Source organism: Pocillopora damicornis, chromosome 8 (genome assembly GCF_964200805.1).
Source record: "Pocillopora damicornis chromosome 8, jaPocDami1.2, whole genome shotgun sequence".
Lineage (NCBI taxonomy): Eukaryota > Metazoa > Cnidaria > Anthozoa > Scleractinia > Pocilloporidae > Pocillopora > Pocillopora damicornis.
The window spans coordinates 14,833,277-14,854,277 of record NC_142677.1 but is presented as its reverse complement, the minus strand read 5'-3'; the positions used below and the strand labels follow the sequence as shown (position 1 = coordinate 14,854,277).

At 38.9% G+C, this 21,001-nt stretch overlaps 1 protein-coding gene, 1 long non-coding RNA gene and 1 pseudogene across 2 annotated transcripts; 1 reads left to right on the top strand and 2 right to left on the bottom strand.

Moving 5' to 3' along the window:
* Positions 1-86: 86 nt before the first annotated feature.
* LOC149041563 (uncharacterized) lies at positions 87-17,156 on the bottom strand. Its single transcript, XR_016179477.1, has 3 exons — positions 16,935-17,156; positions 16,696-16,818; positions 87-1,442 (listed from the first exon to the last, which is right to left on the bottom strand). It is a non-coding gene; the product is annotated as an uncharacterized LOC149041563 (long non-coding RNA).
* On the top strand, positions 2,344-3,607 carry LOC149041564 (uncharacterized; annotated as a pseudogene).
* A 583-nt stretch (positions 17,157-17,739) lies between the features above and the next one.
* On the bottom strand, positions 17,740-19,891 carry LOC149041562 (uncharacterized). Its single transcript, XM_089180329.1, has one exon. It carries the CDS (start codon positions 19,761-19,763, stop codon positions 18,576-18,578), a length of 1,188 nt encoding a protein of 395 aa, XP_089036455.1. The 5' UTR covers positions 19,764-19,891; the 3' UTR covers positions 17,740-18,575.
* Positions 19,892-21,001: the final 1,110 nt, after the last annotated feature.

Here is a 21,001-nt window from a genome sequence, read left to right as displayed (position 1 = left end):
ATGCTCTTCAAACAACTTTTATGTTGAAGAATTGGCTTTAAACAGGCACTTTCGAGCTCATTAAACAACCAGAGGCCACTAAGTTGTTAACATGGTATGACTTGCTTAGAATTAATTGTAGTTTTTGATAACATTTTATTACTCTCTAATATTAAAGTATATACATTTCTTATTGTTATTCTTGTCTTCACATCTGACTGATGGAAAAATGTCTTTTTATCATACTAGAATTATTGTCGTGGTGTCATGATTTATGTAGATATTGAAAATGTTGCTTGCATCTATTTCAAGCATTAAGCACTTTTAGCCTAGTATATTTAATTATTACACACAATCTATAATTTTTTTCCCTTTTTATGCATAATGTTAGACTTAGTTGTTAGTCATCACATGATGAAATAGATTCTGTAAATTGGCCATTTTGAGGATTATTTATTACATATTAAAATAATTTATTGTTTTAGAGTAAAGGTTCTGAGCAAAATATCCTTATCTTGTAACTTTTTGGGATGATGTGTAACTTATTAGTGGTTAAGAACGTGGTTAAGAATGAAGAAAGAAGGTTAAGAACGTGGTTAAGAATGTTATTGTAAGGGTACAAGAATTATCTCAAACAAAGTTTGTGAGAAGGCATTTTGTCTTGCAATATTTGACAATTTTGTTGTCCAATAACGTTTTTTCTTAGTTGTGAAATATGTGTTTATAAATCGTTGGTAGGGAAGGGGAATCCAAGGTAATCAAGGCACAAGGTACTTCTGTGAAAGAGCACACTAGTAAGAGGGTGCAAAATTATCGGGAGAATTCGTTGCTTTTCCAAGAAAACCTGATAGTATGTGTCGATCAAGAATTCCGAGTGAAATTTCTCGTACCGTGGAATATCAAAATCTAGAATACAGACCAATTTGTCTAGTACCGTGGAATTTCGGGTTCTTGAATACTACGCGATTCTCGTCGTATCGTGGGAAAAAATGAGGAAAATCGGGTTCCAGAGTGCAGATCGATTCGTCTAGTACCGTGGAATTTCGGGACAAGAATACCCAGTGAAACTGTTCTCAAAGTGGAAAAGACAATTTTTAAGAAAGACACGAAAAAAAGACGCAATTTTACTGACCGCGCGCTCGTATACGGTACGCCATTATTTGCGGCAAATCTGAAAGTATAAGGAAATTTCCGGGTCTCCACACGCCGCGTTTCAATGAGGTATCCTGACATCGGATTTTCCATGCCACGGGTTAAGTCCGAATCGGAACGAATAAAGTTCCTGACACTCGGTGGACACGTCGCGTGTCTTGGAACACGGTACGTCCGGGTATGTCCGTATTCTCGAAGAATACGGGTCCGTATCGTATGATTTCAGCACCGCAATACGCTTTATTTCACACAGTAGTAGATCTTGAAGCTCTTCCATCAACACAAGACGTCAAGTGCGACGACGTGGGAAACTGGAGAAATAACAGCAACGAAAAATTATATTTTAGCGTAGAATGGATGGATGACAATTCTGCTCAAGTAACTGAGCGGGGTCAAGCGACCCAGATGTGGCAACATTAAAGAGGGAATACTACATGCTGAAACACGACAACGACTTAAAAGAGGATCGATATCCTTTTCCGTGAGTGAAATATAAATATTTTTTGGACGGTAGTCGTTAATCTGTAATATTAATCTGTGATATAATAATAATATTAATCTGTACTATAACTTACACAACATGTCGTTTTAAAACGATCTCTATTTAAAATCATATATTTCGTATTTCTCGATTAAACGCCGGGTTTTCGAGGTGGAGTTTTACCTAAGCCCCTAAAGCATTTATTTGAGGTATAAAAAGCTGCCAATGTAATGGAAAGGTATATGACTGTAAAAAATAATGTATAAAAACATTTTTTATATAAATAACCCTAGGGGCTGTCTCTGCCGTTCATGGAAACTTGATTTAGGCGCGACAACCTTTTTTTTTTAGTTCTCCTCTGTAACCTCTCCATCACTTGTATGGACTTAAGTTTAAGGGAGATTTTTTGTATTGTCAGGAGTCAAACGTCTTAATAAAAAATGATACATTTCAGAAAGTAGAGTACTGTAAACCAGTGTGCATTGAAAGTGTGCTGGATTGAAAATGTCTGTAGTCTCACTATTTAGTTTTCGTTGCAGTCCCTGGAGGACAACTGCACAGATACTGTCTTCTACAGTACACCTTCAAGAGTGGCCAGGAACATCCTATTCCGAAAATGCCTCAAGGGAATTCCAAGAAAAAAAAGATGCCATATGTTCGCACAAGAGATCAGCTGAAAATTGTCGCAGGGGCAATGAAACCTAAAGAAGCCCTCTATCACGTAATAAACAGATGGCCTTGGTGGTCTACAATCCTGTGTGGGATTAGGTCAGGTCCCGCGAAATCGACAGCAAGTAAAAGATATGGCAAGGCGTAAAGCTATCAGCAAAGGAAGTTACCCTAAAAACATGTCAGGCGCAGGAAGACCCTCTGACCCGTGGTATATGTTACTAAATGAGAGCAAGATCCAAGGAAGGGACCCAAAGACTGCATTTATTTGTGAGTCAGAGTTGGAGCTGAGCCTTTTTGCGTCGTGGGAACGAACAGACAGCTGGATTCTGCTGTAATCCGGTGGAGTATCGGCCTTTAACCGTGGACCCAACGTTTGATTTTGGTCCATACAATGTAACACCGATCTTATACCAGCATCTCATAGTTCTTCGCAGGGAAGACGGCAAACACCCAACAATGATTGGCCCAGTGCTTCTACACGAAAAGAAGACACAATCCACGTATTCGCTCTTTGGTGGGACCCTGAAGTCTCTTGAAACTGAAGAATCTAATGGCTTTCGGGACAGATGACGAAAAGGTGTTGGGTTTTAACGAAACCTACGAAAGAGCTACTCATCTGCTTTGCGAAATCCACCTTCACAAAAATATAGACACAAACTTTGTGTCTATGGACATTAAAGGAGAGAGTAAGCAGAGTATAATGGATAATATTTTTGGAAGAAAGGTAGGCAGCATTTTTGAGAGCGGACTGTCAGAAGCAGGAAGTGCAGAACAATTTATTGGCCTATTTGAAAGTCTGGAGGAAAAGTGATCATCGCTCCACTCGCCTTCCACGCTTGGTTTGGCTGGAAAAAAACCGAAGGATTCATACGCAGCGTTATTAGTCCCGTCCGTCAGAGAGCTGGCCTCGGTTGCCCACCAGACAAATTCACAACCAATCGATCTGAACGCAAAAGCGGTGTCCTTCAGGACTGCGTCAAGGGTGAACGCGGAACTGCCAAAATTGACGAATACACCCTAGTAAAGACCCTCAAGAAATTAGTGAATAGCCTGGGGCAAGAAATGGAGTTGGCTGTATTGGACAAAGGAGAGTACCAACTTCGTCCAGAGTTCCGCCACCTAGTTGCCACAGGCGACAAATGGGCCAAGATGACAAACGACCAGAGAAAAGAAGCCCTCTCGCGCGTTCACCACCTTGGTCTTCAAGAAACTTCTCCTAACAGTGTAGCCTCTGTGAACAAAACGTTAGTGGAAGGCGAGTCTGCTGTTTTCCAGCAGATTCTTTCTGCTGAGTTAGACTGGATTACCCAAGACGTTTTATAGCTCATTGCGCACAAAGGAGAAGCATTGTTAAAGGAAGGAAAAGTAACAGAGTAACTGGCAGCCTCAGCATAAGACACCCTCATCATTCCCTCAAAAGCAAAGCCCACGAAGCCGCATATCATCGTTGTAAGAAACATTAAGACGTCCCACGCGAGAACAATTACGTAACGAGATATATTGTTTGGTTTGTACAGTGCAGAAGTGATTTTGTTGATTGACGGACACGCGAGCCAAGTAATATAATCACATGTACATAATAGACTTTGATCAGTACCTTTTCGAAGCGAAGAGGAGTGGTTATGCGAAGTTACGAAGTTTAGGTTTTTACGATACGAATTAGATGTTGTTGTAGTAAGTACGAATCAATAAAAGGAATCAAGAAATTACGTCTCGAAGTTTACAATAATCGTCGTGTAACCAACGGAAAGGTAGCCTGTAAGGACTGCCAAGGGTACTCCGCGTCCTATTTGCGTGCTCATGCTTTCGCTGCGTCATTAAAAAGAGGAACCCTTGAGGCATATTTGAAGTAGCTGGTGGCTAACAAGCGTAAGACTGGTAGGCTTAACTACAGCAAAGCCATCACCTTTGGAATGCCAGCTGGAAGAGGCAGGAAGGTAGAACGACAGCCAAGAAGCAGACGCTGCAAATAAACAACCAGTATGGCGCTCCCACGAAACCCCTTGCCACCCGCGCCAAGTATTGGGGCAAATGAATGTGAAAACTACCCGGATGTTGCATAATTACATGAATTGTTTCTCGCACCGTGCCAGCCAAGTGTTGCCACTCATCCAGCACAGCTGAGTCAATTGTACCCAGCTGTGTATAATCCACCAGGCTTTCCTTTCAATGGAGGACGTTTTCATCATCCATACGCGTCAACATTTCAAGCTCACACACCACAAGCTCGTTTCCAAGCGGCACCCCCTCGTCGGTCCTTGTCTATTCCATCAGGACCATCGGCAGCAGCAGGAGCGTGGCACTCGGGATTGTCGCCGCATTCATATTACCGCGTGGCCTTGCCGAAAAGTATGAAAAAATGCTATGGTTGCGGCGACAATTTTTCCGAAAAATTTCGTCAGCCACCACACAACACCGTGGTCAAGCACTTCGACCATCGGGTGGTACGCAAGGACGAGAGCACAGGAGCGTTGGTGCACAGCGCAGACTTTGCCAACACTTATTACCATCCCGGTCCTGTATATATCATGAGAAGAAACCCTGCTTTTGACAGCCGTGTACATATCGACCTCAGCACCTACCACTCCCTTGACGAAGGCCAGAGGGAAATGCTAAAAGCCTTTGGACTGATTGTGAATGTCGTTTTATTCGCAATAATTCTACAAGCATTGAATTATTTTATTTACCTTTTCGTTACAGTTCTCTATGTCTACAGAAAACACTGCAGGATTGTACGATTTAGCAATGAAAATGCAATGATGCATGGCTCGGACGGATTATTAATATAATTATATTAATAATATTTATTAGTAGATTACCTATTTCCACACTCCGCATTTTCAACACCCCGCATTTTCAACACTCCGCACTCCGCGTTTTCCCCCTGACCTCTTGTTTGCGATATCAGAACAAGTCGCACAAGCAAAACAGCTTGATATCACACCACAGCTTACAATGCACTTTGATGGGTTTCCAGGTCACGTCCTCTTGATCTATTGAAAGCTATATGCATTTATGTTTTTAAACTTTGGATTACATTTGGATTACTGTGGTACATAATCGGGAAATTAAAAGAAAATGCGCTCTGGCACATGTCATATCAAAATTGGACTTCATTGCCGCAATTTTCAGTCTTTGCTTAAGCCATTTGCACGAACTCCTGTCGCCAGTAAATTTATAGACACAAGGTATCTCGAAACCATATCCTGTCCCTCTGTTAACTTTTTTTCCAATCACTTCTAAATGCCCAGAGTTTGTTCCTCGCTACAAAGATTTTGTCACCGCACACGCCCTTAATCTCGGTACATTTTCAGTAACTTCACCATTAGCTGTCGCTTGGTTTGGATGAACATCAATCTTGCGCTCCGTGTGGTCTGCATTTCCTGCGATACCAGCTTTCTCTCGCACTACAGCCACAGCACATCTTCGATGTTGTTTGGTTCACGCTTAAGTTGTCTTTTCTCGCCAAATTTAGGTTCCCATATGTCCATATAAGCATGATAGCAACGCACAAAAGATACCACTTTGATACTGTCACCACTGCGATCCATATTTCGTTGGTGATAAAGTTCACGAAGAATCACGCACAAAGATCAAACAGTGCGTGACGTGCCACGTTAATTGGAAATGAGCCAATCATTAGAAATAAATTCCGAAATTAAACAGTCGAGCTTAGTCGAGTCTATTGATTGAGTTTAGTTCGTTAGGATTCTATCCTTAGTAAACAGGGCAAAGTTTACGAAACTTGGCACCTCCGACGGGACAATTCTGAAGGAAAACAGTTAGGACCAAATTGAGTGAGTAAAATTTTGCTTCCTGAATTTTCTTGACGATATGGAGGTGACAGTGGAAACTTTGGAAATCAAAGTTACGTAACTCGACATGACAGTGGCAAAGACGAACGCCGTTTTAGAAGCAGGGAAGCCCGAAGCAATTGAGAGGCAGCTTGCGAGTCTTAGGGACATAACAGCAGAAATTGATCGGATGCGACTCCGCGTAGAAGCCAAAACATTAGCGGCGAAAGAGGAGATCACCGAGATTCAAACGTGGGACGACCACCTGGACGCGAAGTTTGAAGAAGCAGACAACGAAGTTGTGAAAGTACGCAAGTGACTGTATGATTGAAAAAAGGAAGCAGAAGTTCTCGCTCAAGAAGAGAAACTGCAATTCGAGGAAAACTTCACAAAACCAAGCTGGAATTCCAAACGGAGCTCCAGGCTACGCAGATTAGCCAACACCCGCTTCACACCCACACGTCAGCGACATCCAAGCTACGTTACCGAAACTGGTGATATCGAAATTTGACGGCACCTTCATGGACTGGCCACGATTTTGGGGACAGTTTACCGAAACCATCGATAAAACAAGCGTCGCATCGATAACGAAATTCTCCTACCTACGAGAACTGCTCGACTCCAAAGTAAAACGAACAATAGAGGCGTTACCCTTCAAGTCACCGGGATATAATCGCGCGAAGAGCATCCTAACAGAAAAGAACGGTAAAGAGTCCGAGATCATGAAAGCATACACTAGAGAAATTTTGGAAATCCCTTCATTACCAAACGCGAATCCAAAGAAAATTATCGAATTCAGCGAAAAATTAACGTATTGCGTGCAGGCTTTGCAGACGCTAAAGAAACTCGCAAGTCAATGGGGTGGTGTCCATGATGCTAGAAAAATTGCCAGCCACCCATGGGGATCTCCTTCAAACGGATCCAGATTGGGAGAACTGGGATTTCGCTAATCTTTCCTAAGCAATTCGACTGTGGGTGAGACGGAAACCGGCGGAAACAAACGAACTGAGTGCGAACAAGAGCAATCGGCCAAAGATATACACGCTCAACCTAGAAGTATCATGCGCGTCGAGAACATCCCGGACCTCGTGGTTGCGTGGTCACTCGTGGTCACTCGTAGTTTTTGTATTGCCATCAGGCATGATCATGTTCCAGTTATGCTTCAGGACAGGCCATTCTCTGGAAAAATGAAACTTGTATGACTAAATAATGATTCTATTTGTACTTAATACAAATCTTTAAAAAACATGTTTTGCAAATCAAACGTTGTTATTACATAGGGCGATAGCGCTTTCATTTTTCCAGTGTTTTATATGGTATAGAAAACTAGAAAAACGAATGTTTATCTAAATTTTACTAAGGTACATTTCTGACGTTTTATAAGAATAATAACAGCCACTTTCTTCTGTCCTCAAGGTGGCCGTTGTGGAAAGGTTCAACTGTATGTGTTTGAGTATAGGATTCAACCGTCACAGTTGTTCAATAAAGCGATAGCGCTTTTATTTTTCGAGTGTTTTATATGGTATATAAACCTAGAAAAACGAATGTTTATGTTAATTTAACTAAGGTAAATTTCTGACGTTTTATACGAATAATAACAGCCACTTTCTTCTGTCCTCAAGGTGGCTGTTGTGGAAAGGTTCAACTGTATGTGTATGAGTATTAGGATTCAACCATCACAGTTGTTCAATAACTGTTATCTTGAAGATTTATGTTTTGTTCCCACCTCCGACTCCAAATTTAATAAAGCTTTGATGCATTTCTTTCCCATTTTCAGCATTTGTTCATGATGGTCTAAAGACTGGACAAATGAGCACTAATCTTCAAACTGATTTTATAAGGGAAAGGTATATTACCATCCTCCACTACAGCAGGCCCTCCATCAAAGCAAAGAGTTCACACAGCAAAACTCATTGTGGGAAAGTATCCCTCTCGAGGGTGTAAGAAAATCTTAGACACTTTCGAGCACTACACCAGGTGCCCCACCAAAGCAGAGATAGCCAAACTTATCGTGGGAAATTATCCTTCCAGAGGGGATAAGAAAACCCTGTACACCTCAAGCGCTAGACCAGGTGCCCCACCAAAGTAGAGAGAGTTCACATAGCCAAACTTATTGTGGGAAAAGTATCCCTGCAGAGTGGATACGAAATCTTAGACAACACAAGTACATGGAATATTTATTTGGCGCACTTCTTATCCTTCTTCTGCTTTAGAGATAACTAACATCACCTGATGTATACCGGTTTATGGTATGATTTGAAGTTTAAAGTGCTCTTTTCAAACTAAACTCTTTCTAGCTGGTGTGTTTCTCTATAGTTCCTTTTTTTTTTTTTACACAGTCTCCTCCTTGCAATTTTGGGGTTAATTAAAGGTTAAAATCGTAAATGCATTTAAAAACTAAAGCAACCAAAGACCACAACAGCAGACAACAATGGGAATAACAAAAAGGAAGAAGCAATTGACATCCTCAAGAACTGCAAATCTACCCGTAAAAGAGATTGCCTTCCCTCTCTGGATAAAGTTATGGAACATACCTCCAGAAGAGCACAAAGAGTAGACAGCCCCTGACCAATAAGAGAGGTGTTGGAAAACAACATGTAACCTTCCCTTCAACAGCATGTGCAAGTAATTACACCAAGAAGTAACAAAATTAATAAAAAGACTATCAATGGAGAAGGCAAAATGGTGTAAATACTGGCAACTACTCCAGTCGATGCGGCATGAAACTGCGAGATGAAAGGATCTGTTTAATCTGGTTTTTTGCTTTACTGCATCAGGTTACTTTTTAATTTTCACTATTTTTCTATTTATATATTCCTTATTTTATGTCCCTACTGATCTTATATATTACTTCCTTTCATATTTATTCTTAGTTAGCTGGTAATAGGTAATACCAGTGTACATGTAACTCATGTTTTCCCTGAATATCGGGGATATATGCATGTATACAAATATAGGCCACATAGAGTACCGTGCTTTGTTAATATACATTCAATAACTTAATGAACAATAATCATTACTGAAAGATATAATTGTTCATTAAGTACGTGTAACTACGAAAACTTCTCAGTAATTACTTCAAGGGGTAACTCAAAGTTGTTTAGAACTACTGCTCTTTCCTTCCCTTAAGACAGCTAAAACAAATGCAGCAAAAATAAAAAAAGAGAAAAAAAAGTAAAGCAGGAATGGGACGTGGAAAAGAAAGAAATGGAAGTTTTTTGACATTATCAACATCTGTACATCCCTAAACCAAACCATCAAAGCTGGCATGAGAATAGGCGCCTTGGAGAATACAGGTATGGACCACTACAGAAACCAGCGCCGTGACTCTACTAATGGAGACCCTGTAATACGTCCCTGAAAAGAAACGAGCTGTCAGTGGACCAGCTATGTTGGCCGTTGATGAGGAGTTGGTGGAATGCGTTATCCATCTACATGTGCCTAAAGATATTTTTTTCCCAAATGTTTCAATGCACCAGGCGACTTATGGCTTGAGAACTAGAGAGTGACTGCCACTAATATTTTAAAGGTCATTGTGACGATATAACGGGAGAATATGGCTGCTGGGGAAGAATTCAATGATGCTGTTCTGCACATCGCCGGGAGTGAAATTGACAAAGTTGTGTATTTTAATCTGGGATCCATAAAAATCAAACACATCACAGAAACCTGACAATTGCATAACCTCTCAAGCTTATCTTCCCTCCATTGGGTTGTTAGGAATTGGATACCGAATCCCTCCGCCCTTTTCTTCATAAGAAAGCTCCGTTAGCTACTGAGCACGCTGGGGAAGAAAAGGACTTTGAGATTTCCTGTAACTCTGAGGTGTGCCACAATACGAGTCGAAAGACAAGGTTTCATTGAGTTTTACACTCTTCTTCTTCTTCTCAAGAAAGGTAGATTGAGCCTCCATTTGGTTTTCAAAGAAAGGACGTAGAAAATACGAAGTACTCTGAACAAGAGAAGCACTTTGAAGTTTCCTGTAACTCTGAGGTGGAACAGAATGGAACGTTTGTGTTTAACAATCCTTTACTTTTCAAGAAAGGTAAATGAAGCCTTCATTTGGGCTTTAGGTAATGGATGCAGAAAATATGAAGTACTCTGAACAAGAGAAGGACGTTAGCGTTGCCTGCAACTCCGAGGTATGGGAGGATATTGGTCAGGACACAATGGCACATTATTTTTATGTTCCTTAGTCTACTCTTCAAGAAAGGTAGATTGAGCCTTCATTTGCTTTTCAAGGAACGGATGAAAAAAATACGGAGTACACTGAACAAGAGAAGGGCGTTGAAGTTTCCTGTAACTCCGAAGTGTGCGAGGATATTGGTCAAACACAATGGAAGGGTTGTGTTTTATACTCTTCTACTTGCTCGGAAAGGCAGCTTAAACTTCCATTTGGGTTTTAGGTAATGGATGTAGAAAATACGGAGTACTCCAAAAAAAAGAAGGACATTGATGTTTCCTGTAACTCTGGAGCTTGAGAAAGTGAGGCGCCACCACAAAAGGCGAAAGGACACTGACCTGAAGGAGAACACAAAAACAGCCACAGACACACGAGAAGCACCACCAAGCACAGACCTACAAGCACCACAGAGTACAGACCTAAAAGCACAACCAAGCACAGACAGACAGACAACTCCAGGCAGAGACTTTGATTTTACAATGTATGTTTTAAGTAGTGTTTCTGTTCTTAAAACTGGTTCGCTCAGCTTTGTTGACTCATGTAGTTCACCTTTTATTATTTGTCGTATTTTTAAGTCTAATCTCGGGAACAGTGTTCAAGTTGCAGGTGATCGTTGTTTGTGCGATGGGGGTAAGGTTTTGTCTGTTTTGTGTAATTTTCAAGTGACTATCGACTTTTCATTTTGAGTGTTCGTTCCTGTAACAGTTCTGCGTTTTGTTTGTCAAGTGTGTCCAGTGAAGTTAGTAAATATGCATTCGTGGTCAAACTCATGTTTGTTTATCACAAGAAAAGAACTTTGGAAATGTTTTCTATCTGAGAGAGTTGCGTCGTCATGCCTTAGGGGCTCAAATGCCCCAAGCTGCGCTGAGTGGCATTTCTCTTAATGCCACTCGAATTAAGACTTTATTATAAGGACATTTATTGTACTATATATACCTACCATACATATAACTTATTCACCTAATTGTTCTTATTTACCTGGTATCATTTAGTATCAGTGTACATGTAACTTATGTTATTCCCTGTATATCAGGGATTTATGCATATATTTAAGTATATGTCACACAAAGTACCATTCTTTTTTAACATACATTTAAAAACCAAATGAATAATAACAGTTACTGATAGATAACATTCATGCAAAAAACAAGGACAGCAGAGAGTTATACGCTGTTTTCCTTTTCCCTCTCTGAAATGTGAATGTTGCACAATAAAAATAATAAAGTTGATTCCATTACAAGGTTTTTAACTTCAAGGTGCCTTCTAAAATATTTCAGTTCACCTATCTGTTCAGAGTTTCATCTTTTGGAGTCGATGAATAGTAAAGATCCTTGCAAATTTCAATGACCACTGGACCCCAGATAACAGCAAGAAAACAAGAACTTGTCTGTTACTCTTTAAGGAAAAAATATATTGATAATAAAAATAACAAAATCAAAAGGGTGAAAACTTGAAAGCTAAAATCATACTGTTGCGAGTTATTTCTTTCAACCCATCCCCTGTCCTTGCCATTGACAAGGCATCCAAAGAAAGACCTTCATGTGCTAACTTTGGAGCCATCTTGAGCAAACATTTCGCCAGTTGGAAAGTAAGACTGCTGCATTTTCAACTTAAAGGTACCAGAAATTTTGTAGAGGAGAAAAAAGTGATGCAATATCATCAAATGGCACCTTAAACTCTATGTAGTAAACGGAAGAGTACACTCTCTGGAAAAAATATAAAATATAACCAAAGATAAATTCATCTTTAACACCATCTACCTATACACAATGCTCACAAACTCAACTTTCCCATGAGGGGCTTACCAAAAAGTTGACAGGTACATTTCTATCACCTAATAGACAGTGCAATGCAATGAAGAGAAGAGCACCAGAATTGTACAAGTACATGTAAATGTAAGTAGGCCAGTTTCTTTTCTATAGGTCATATAATTTGTAAGTTTTTTTATTTTATTACTTCTTTCCTATTTATTTTTGTATTTGTTCACTTAGTTTTCTATTAGCAATTGTAGCAGGTTCCAATCAGCATTTGCTGCCATAGTTTACGAACCTGCTTTAACAAATAAATTATTGTATATGGATGGACGCATGCATGCATGCATGTAATTCTTTAGATTTGGAACCACAGAGACCATTTCTCCAATTGGCTCGATTAAACTGTTCATTTATCCAAAACAAGAACACAGCCTTCGGAAAGTTGGGAAAAAGAAAAAGGGGCATTGTCCATCATGGCAACCCTCCAATTAAGTCCATGGGATCACCTGGGGATAACTTTTCCCATGGCAAGAAATTGAGGACAGTCAGTGGTCAAAGAACCATGTTTCACCCTAATGCGCCTGCATGGAAGGTTCCATTATAATTTCAAAAAAATTGTCACATTTTTCATTTTCTAAGGTGCTGAATACTTTAAGCAAGGCAGATTTTTATTCAGAAAGCTGGACGAAGAGAAAATCAAGTAGATTTTATGAAGTAGAGTGAGTGGCGTCAAGGAGAGTAAAACAAGAAAAGGTAAGCATACTGTATGTCTTGATATCTCTTTATCCTATGGTTTTTACTTTACTGCATGCAATCGTGAGGTGTTTGATCTCAATTAATGTAATTTTCATTATCTTATTATTGCTTAGAACAAATATTTTATTAAATGGAAGGGCTATTCGAGCCTAGAAAACTCATGGAAGCCTGCAGAAAATATGAACTCACTTTCTTTGAGGTAAGTTCTGTGATCACAAGCTATACTATTTGATCATCTTATAACTTTTGCTTGAAGAGCGAGGATAGTTACTGCAGATATGAATTTGTTGAAAGTCCTTTCACTTTGCTGATAGAAAAAAGCTGCTTTTATTTCTTGGCATGTAGTAATGTGGGTCTTATGGCTATTTATGTGTAGATTTATTAGTACACAAAATATTTATTACTCATTTCTAGGTCATTTTACAACCCTAAGATGACCACAGATGAAATTAAAGTTGCTAGTGATGCTCTACATTGTGGCATTTTAGACCACCTAAAATTAAAAAGCTCCCTGCATGCTGTCATTGCTTTGAAGCATGCTGACTTTAATTTTCTATCTAAATGCAGAGGATGCAAAATCAATTATGCTGCTTATAAGGCATTTGACCAACCTCTCATAAGGCATTTGATCATTCCCTTTTAATAGGGGAATTCAAACCTGGTTCTGGATCACCAGTATTAATGATTATCAAAGGTTTATAGAAGCCTGTGCTTGCATCCAAAGGTTTTACTCCTCTTGCTTCCCATGGCATGTAGCAAACTCAGTAACTATCCATGGAACGCTTTTAGAGTTCTTTTAGAGATGAGAGAGTCTATTCCCATTTATAAAGCTTTCACAAAAATCTGGCTCCACACAGAGCTTGTGTTTTTGTCTTCATGCTTTTTTAACTCCTCAAGTACCAAAGGGAATTTTATCTGGGAAGCTGCTAATGCACTATTAGAGTGACAGAATTCTTATGGCCTTTAATCTTATGGTTTTTAATCTAGAATAACACCAAATTTATAATGAAAGACTTGTATTTGATATAATTTATAAATGGATGGTGCTTTATTCACTTGCAACCATACTGCAGTGAAATATTCTTTTAACATTCAATTATAGCTATTTTGATTTAGCCAATTACTTCCCAAATCTAGAGTTACTTTGTGATATCAACACTTAAGTTTAAGCATCAATTTTCTTCCTAATGCTCAGGTTAAAAAGAATATTTTACTAAAATGAGGAAGGATATAATTAATATAAAATTACCCTATTGAGGTTTTGCTTGCAATTTAAATATCTAACAATAACATACTCTGGTGGTGAGACAGCTTTTTTGGCACATTTTGATTTTTTTTTGGTGTATACAATATTTGTATGTACTTGTATATAATAAAATGCATCCAAATATATGAATTGATTTTAAAAAGTTAATGAGAAATTTTCTCCTTGTGAAAGTAAGGAGAATTAGCCAAATTAACTCTTTCAGAGGCACAATGTGAGGCAATTCTGAAAGAGGTCATGGAATAGTTTTACATGTAGGTGGAGTTCAACCTCATGATCCCCAAATGCTTAGTCTAAAAAGTAGCAGGCAGGCAATTTACAGAACCATCCCCTGGTCCTAAGCAACGATATCTTGTAGACTGTAAGGAAGGAACATTTCTTTGATGCCATATTTACCACTGATATGCAAGAGCTACTTTTCACAGAAACCAATAGCTACCATGAGCAGCAAGTAGCAGCTCAACTCAGCAAACACAAGAGAAAATGGAGTCCTGTCACACAGGAATGCATTCATCAGCACTATGATTTACATGGGCATCATAAAGTTGTTGCATGTATGAGCTTACATGTTCTAGAACACAGACAACCACCTCCATAAAGAAATGTGTCAACTCTATTATGACCCAGATGCACTTTTTGCAATAATGGAAGTACCTTCACTGAGTGAACAATGCTAGAGACCTCCTCAGGGAGGACCCTGATTTTAATAAAATTTATCGTGTCAGGCAATTTTCAAATTGTATTTTGAGAAATTCTCAGACTGTATAGACTTGACTGGGAGGTTTTAACTGATAAGATAATGGTTCTTCAAGAAGGGAGAATCTTGTTCAAGCAGTATATAAAGAACAAGCCTGTGGGGTAGGGAATCAAACAATGGGTGCTTTTTGAAGCCAATAAAAGCTGTCTTTAATTTTCAATTCTACCTTATACAAGAAGATAGGCGAGAGGAAGAGCACTTGTGCCTACAGTATAAGGAGTTTATGGGCAAAGTTGATTTGGTGGACCAAATTCAGCAGATCTTTAAAGTTATACACAAGTCAAACAAAGCCTGAAAAAAGTTTTCTATTATGGGCTTGAAGTGTGTGTGTGTGTGTGCTAAATTCCTTCACCATTTTGAAGAAAGTAAAGCTGACACGCCAAGAACTCTTTTATTTTAGAATTGCCATTGTGCACCATTTTTTAGAAGGGAAGAGTTTTCCTGCTGACCATCCACTTTCCAGGCCTCCTTCTGTAATGGGTGCTAGGAGACTTAACAGGCAGTACTATTAAATGTCTGTAGAAGAAGACAGGAGAGACTGTGTTGTGTGTGCTAGGGTTGTTTCTGGCCAAAAACGTGAGCAGAAACTTCAAGAACAAGACAAACACAGTGTCCATCACCTATGACTGCAACCTCTCTGTAGAGAAATTGTGGGTAAGGCAGTACTCATTGGTGGAGTACTAGCCCTAGGTATGCCCTCTTTCTCTTAAAGGCAAAGGAATACTACAGAGCCTTGTGAACTGTTTTTTTTTTCCCTTTACCTTCGCTTGTGACGGTTTCTATATAATGTAATTTTTTATGTAAGAAAGGAGAATTATTTCCATACACCTGTACCTCCTATTTATGGCTCTTTGTGCCATTTATGATCTCTTTTTTAATGATTTCAAGTGAGGCTAGCAAGGTGTCTCTCAAGGAATATTGCATACCCTCAAATTATTTAAAATTGATCAGCTGCATATTGACAGACAACATAAGGATTACTTTGGTTGCATTGAAGATAACTGGACAGAGCAAAAAGTCTTTAGTTCCTGAAATAATCTACTTTTGCAAAATACAAAATTTATACTCATGAGTATGAAAATGCCCTGTCTTCAAAGGGGATGTGTAACTAAAGTCACACTCTATAGATCTGATCAAGATCTATATATCGTTTAAAAGAATTCCCATGATGATTCTGGATTCTAACAAAGTTTCTAATACTTATTTAATGATTTCTGAAATTATTATGATTATTATTATGATTCTGGATTCTAACAAAGTTTCTAATACTTATTTAATGATTTCTGAAATTACTCTACTTTTCAGAAGGTTTGGAATCGAAACTCTTTCCAGAAGAGCTCTTAACCACCAAGAATTCTGATCTCTTCTCAAGATATTTAGATGTCAAGCATTCTCACCAGAAGAATTCCCTTCTATCTATAAAATCTTCTTGCCAAAAATGCAATCACATTAATTCTTGTCCAGAGAATTTCGTTTTCAATCAAAGAAAATTGTGAATAGGGGAATGGAGAAAGAGAAGCGACCAAAAACGAATTTCCCCTCCCCTTTTCAATACATTCATTGGAAAGAAATTTACACTAATTTAAGAATATCTTTCATTTAACACCAAAGTTTAGAAATAAAGTGAAATTAATCAAAAGTTGTGACAAAAACACTGATGAGAGTAGATTCTTAGATCTTTAAAGTGAAAGGGTTAAAACTTAAGTCACTAAGAAATAAAATTATTGAAGGGAAAAAATGTTGGTTACTCGAAAAAAAACTCGTATGATTAATGTGCAGAGACAAAGTTGAATACTCAGTGATTACCTGAAATTTAATTGCTATCAATTCAATTTTCATGTTTAGGTTAAATGTTAAGTTCTCATTTGGATGGTAATTATCGTCATGAGAAAACAGAGCTCACCTCATCGCTACTATCCACGAACAATCCAAATATTGTCTGTCCTTGTGAGTTCTAGAAGAGGACTCTCCACTACAGCACGTCCTTACGACAAAGGGAAGCGTCTCATAGTTCCTGCTTAGACACCTGAAATGACAAAGAAACGAATTCCATCTTTTTGTCGCTCTTTCTTGGTTTTCGGGGACACTTTGAGGCTGAGGTGGCAGTTACAGTAGCAACTTGTCAGATTTCACAACACACACCTCCTGTCCTGCCCTAAAAAACGTCACAACCGTCTTATTGGCCATCTTGTGCTTGCATTTTTCGTAGCAGGAAGGCGAACATGGCCTGCAGGTAGCCAAAAGTATTGATCGAGTTCACTGAACGACTTTCGAAGCCGCATGGCTCCTCGAAATGCTATAGTGTTCGCGCGGGGAATGCAGTCACGTAGCTATGTATGAATGAATGTGAATGTGAATGACGTAGAAAAACGTGAAAACGTAGCTATGTAACCTGGCCTTTTCAGCCCCGCATTGCTACTTTCCAGTACGGCCTGGGACCGACAATGAGAAACAAATGTACTATTACCCTTTGAAAATAAACAAACAAAGATTTTTTTTTTCACGCAAAGGAAATGAAAGAGACTGATCAAACAGGATTTGAGTCTGAGTGACAGTGAATCACGTCTGCGTGTGTCACTGTTTCGCTTTAGAATCCATAGCAAACAGTATATACCGATTACAATAGCGGTAACGTATAACTTGTTTTTTCAAAGTTACAGGCGTCGATATTTTTCATATCATCCGTGTAAACCACCATTTTGATTGACACTCTCATCATGCGCCATCAGCCTAAAGAGTCAAACAATTTTTCTCATCATTTGAGATTTCTCGTGCATGATCCTGGCCTTATCTTTTCCGAAAAAGATCTCACTACTTCTAAAAGATGCATAATAATTTATTTTGAATGACACAAAACCATTAATTTTTGTCTTTATATACCGGTATGAAAGATTAGTTTCAGGCTGACCTGCCTGGCCAAGCGTGGCTTTTAAGAGAGGCGAACCTATGGGGTAAATCTTTATTCGGATGAAGTCTATCTATTACCATTCTCAAGTTATATTTAGGACTATATAGACACTCTAAAAAACGACATGGTTCGAAAATCTAGCATAAAACTTCTTATTAAAGACTGGATCATTAGATAATGCAATTCCAGAGTCTTCATTGGCCTAGCTATCATGGGTTATGAGCCACTATACCATGCGTGCGACTGAAAAAGAGTTGATCCCGAAGAGTGTTTGTACATTGTAATATTCCATTTGTTTTTACAAAACCAAGTTGGAAAGATTTATCTATATTTTGGGGCCTTTTTAATGAAGCAATTATTCCACTCGCGCTTGTTGGATATGAGATGATTATAGCCAACACAGCCCCACGTGCCTCGTTGGCTAGCCATCATCTCATATCCACCAAGCGCGAATGGAGTAATCGTTTATTAATTAGAACTTAAGTGGCCATTTGATGACTAATCAGTTTGAATTTGCTATGATACGTCTTTTTTGAGTGGTGCAGGACTACTCCGGTTTTTCAGTCTACGTCAAGATATTCAATGTTAACATGACAATTACTTAACAAAATAATGATCAACGCTTCATAACGTTGCATATGTATTCAGTCATTTTTGAAAAAGTTATAAAATTGCATTATTTACGAAGAAGGACTCAAGTTCACGATTTGACCAGAAGAGACAACAAGGGCGGAAATACTGATGAGTTAGGGAAGACAAAGAGTAGCTCAACTGTCCTCTTAACGTGTAGCCAAGGCAAGGGTATATCCTACTGAACTTTCCGAAAGCACCCCGACACGTCGTCCACGCCCCTGCTTTCGCACATCGAAGCTTCTCTATTGAAATTTGGTTTGGTTGAACAAAATGGTTCTACCTCCTTCAGGTGTTGTTATCATAATTTTGGGTAGATAATACTGATGTGGGCTTGCTACAGCTGCTTGCAGAATAGTTTGTGGCTGATTTGGATGATTCATAGACTCTCGTGTCTCAGTTTTTGCTAACTCTTCGATACCTTCCCCTAATACTAAGTGTTGGACACTGCTACTTCCGGAGAAATCTTTCTTACGAATTGTGGTGGTCTGTCTCCTATTGATAGCATTGGTGTCCTCTGACTTGTTTCGATGTTCTTCCTGCTTTCGTGCGGCTCTTCGAACAATGTTAACAAATACTTTCAGAAACCTTCCATCAGCTCCTGCAAAAATTAGTGAGCTAACTGCATATTTCAGGTAGGTGAACGATTGACAGATGACAATGGCGTTTGAACAACGTACCTCTGCTTTAACATATACGATGGAAAATGCCATATAGGGCAGGTATGAAAAACAAAAAACCAGAATAATTAGGATCACCGTCCAGGAAATGTCTCTCCCCTTGAAATACTTCTGGTTCCTCCTCGTTCGTGAAGAACTGGTACCAACTTCATTGAAGATACTCTTAATCAGTTTTCTTATTTTAAGAAAATAATAGATATTTGAAGAGACGGAAATTACCAAAGCTATGAATAATACAGATCGAATAATCGTAAGAAATATGGGCCCTTTGTCTAGCGGAACATAGGGAATAAAGTGTTTGCCTTTGATGACAAATATTGCAGAGATTCCAACACCAGGTATTGCAGCAAGTGTTAACACCATCGATATTCTTTTGGTTGAAAGATAAGCCTGCCTATTTAAGGCTCTTCTTAGGGTGTCATGCAAATCAATGCTTAGCAAGAAGAAGGACGTAATGTAGCCCCAAAAGAGGAATGAACCGAGAGCTGTTTGTGCAAGTAATAAGTTTCGTCGATGAAACTCGGCAGGAGATGCCACCATTGTGCTTAAGGCCAACGGGATGTCTATTGCACAACCAAAAAATCCTATAGAAGCAAGGCTGGTCAGAATCGCATTCGTGGTCTTTCTCTTGAAGTCACTCCTAAATCGTAGAACTGTAACAACAATGGTGTTAGCAGTAATGCCAATCGCAGCCAAGAGAAAAAGAAAGACTCCCAAGAATATTCTGGCTGATGTAGAGATCTCCTTCTCCATTTAGTTACTCCCAGACGAGTGGAGGATGAATTTCTTGAGGCTGAATTTCCTGTCGCTATCTTCTCTCAGGTTAACGCGTGCTTCTAAAAGCCATGAGACATTGATTACCTTCTTTAAATGATCTAAGACAGAAACCTAAAAGAAAGCCAAGAGCGAAGTGATGAGTAAATTGTAAGTGAGGCGCAGTCCAATATTGTTAAATGATAAAATTACAATTATAGGTAATCTACAATATCGTAAGGTTTTCCTGTGTTGGAAAGAAAAGGAATGTAAATGTTATATTATTTTAAGTCATTTAATGTAAATTATAAAAAAGGGTAGGTTGATTACTTCGTACTCCTTCTTGGTGGTCTTATCTTAAAGGTCGAGTTTGATCACGTTCTTCTTCTGTGTTTGGCCACGTTCTCCTTGTGAGTTTAATCACGTTTTCTTCGTTGTGATCGTGAGGTTGACATGGAACTCATGATAAGCCATGTTCTTAAATAATTTAATTTGTTAGTCCAGGAAGAGTAAATCTCCCTGGTAATAGGTCGCGTTCGACACCTTCGTGTTCCCAGGGGTAATTTAAGGGTAAACAGGTGATATCCCTCATGTTTCGCAACCAAAAGCAATTTGGGGGCGGTACTTGTGAGCGCCTTTCTTCTTTAACTCTTGTGACCAAGATGTTGTTATGTAACAATCTTTAAAGGTGATTTTCTCTTAAGATACACTTTCAGGTATAAATAATACACTGAACCAAGGTTATTTGTAATTTTTATATTGTCGATCTCGTTTCTGTTCTAGCCGATCTCAACCGTAAAGATATGAAAATTAAGGAAGAAATTTATTTTGTAACTGCGTAGACAACCCTAAGGTGCATACTCAGTATGTGGGAACTATAATACGTAGTCAAGCGTGATTCGCTAGTTGAGATGGTACGATGACGACACAAGAAGATTGACGGCTTAGAAATGTCATCCGCAGTGTCACCTTTATAAGCAGAGACTCTAGTTTTCCCTAATATATTGAAGCTAGTCCCCGTTAGAACAACTTGAGAAGGAAAGAAAATAAAGAAAGATCAACCAAACCAACAATGCGTGTTAAAGAAATTAATTCTAACAATATTATACTTACTAAACATCCAAATACATGCCGGTCAAACAATTGTTACATAAAATTTTCGCTGCCGTGAACCATCGAGGCTGTTTCAGAAATTTGCTAATTGATCTGATTCCCATGTAACGTAATTGAAAATAAGT

Bases quoted from the DNA above. Each gene is read 5' to 3' on its own strand.
- LOC149041562 (XM_089180329.1), bottom strand. From the start codon at position 19,763: ATGGAGAAGGAGATCTCTACATCAGCCAGAATATTCTTGGGAGTCTTT.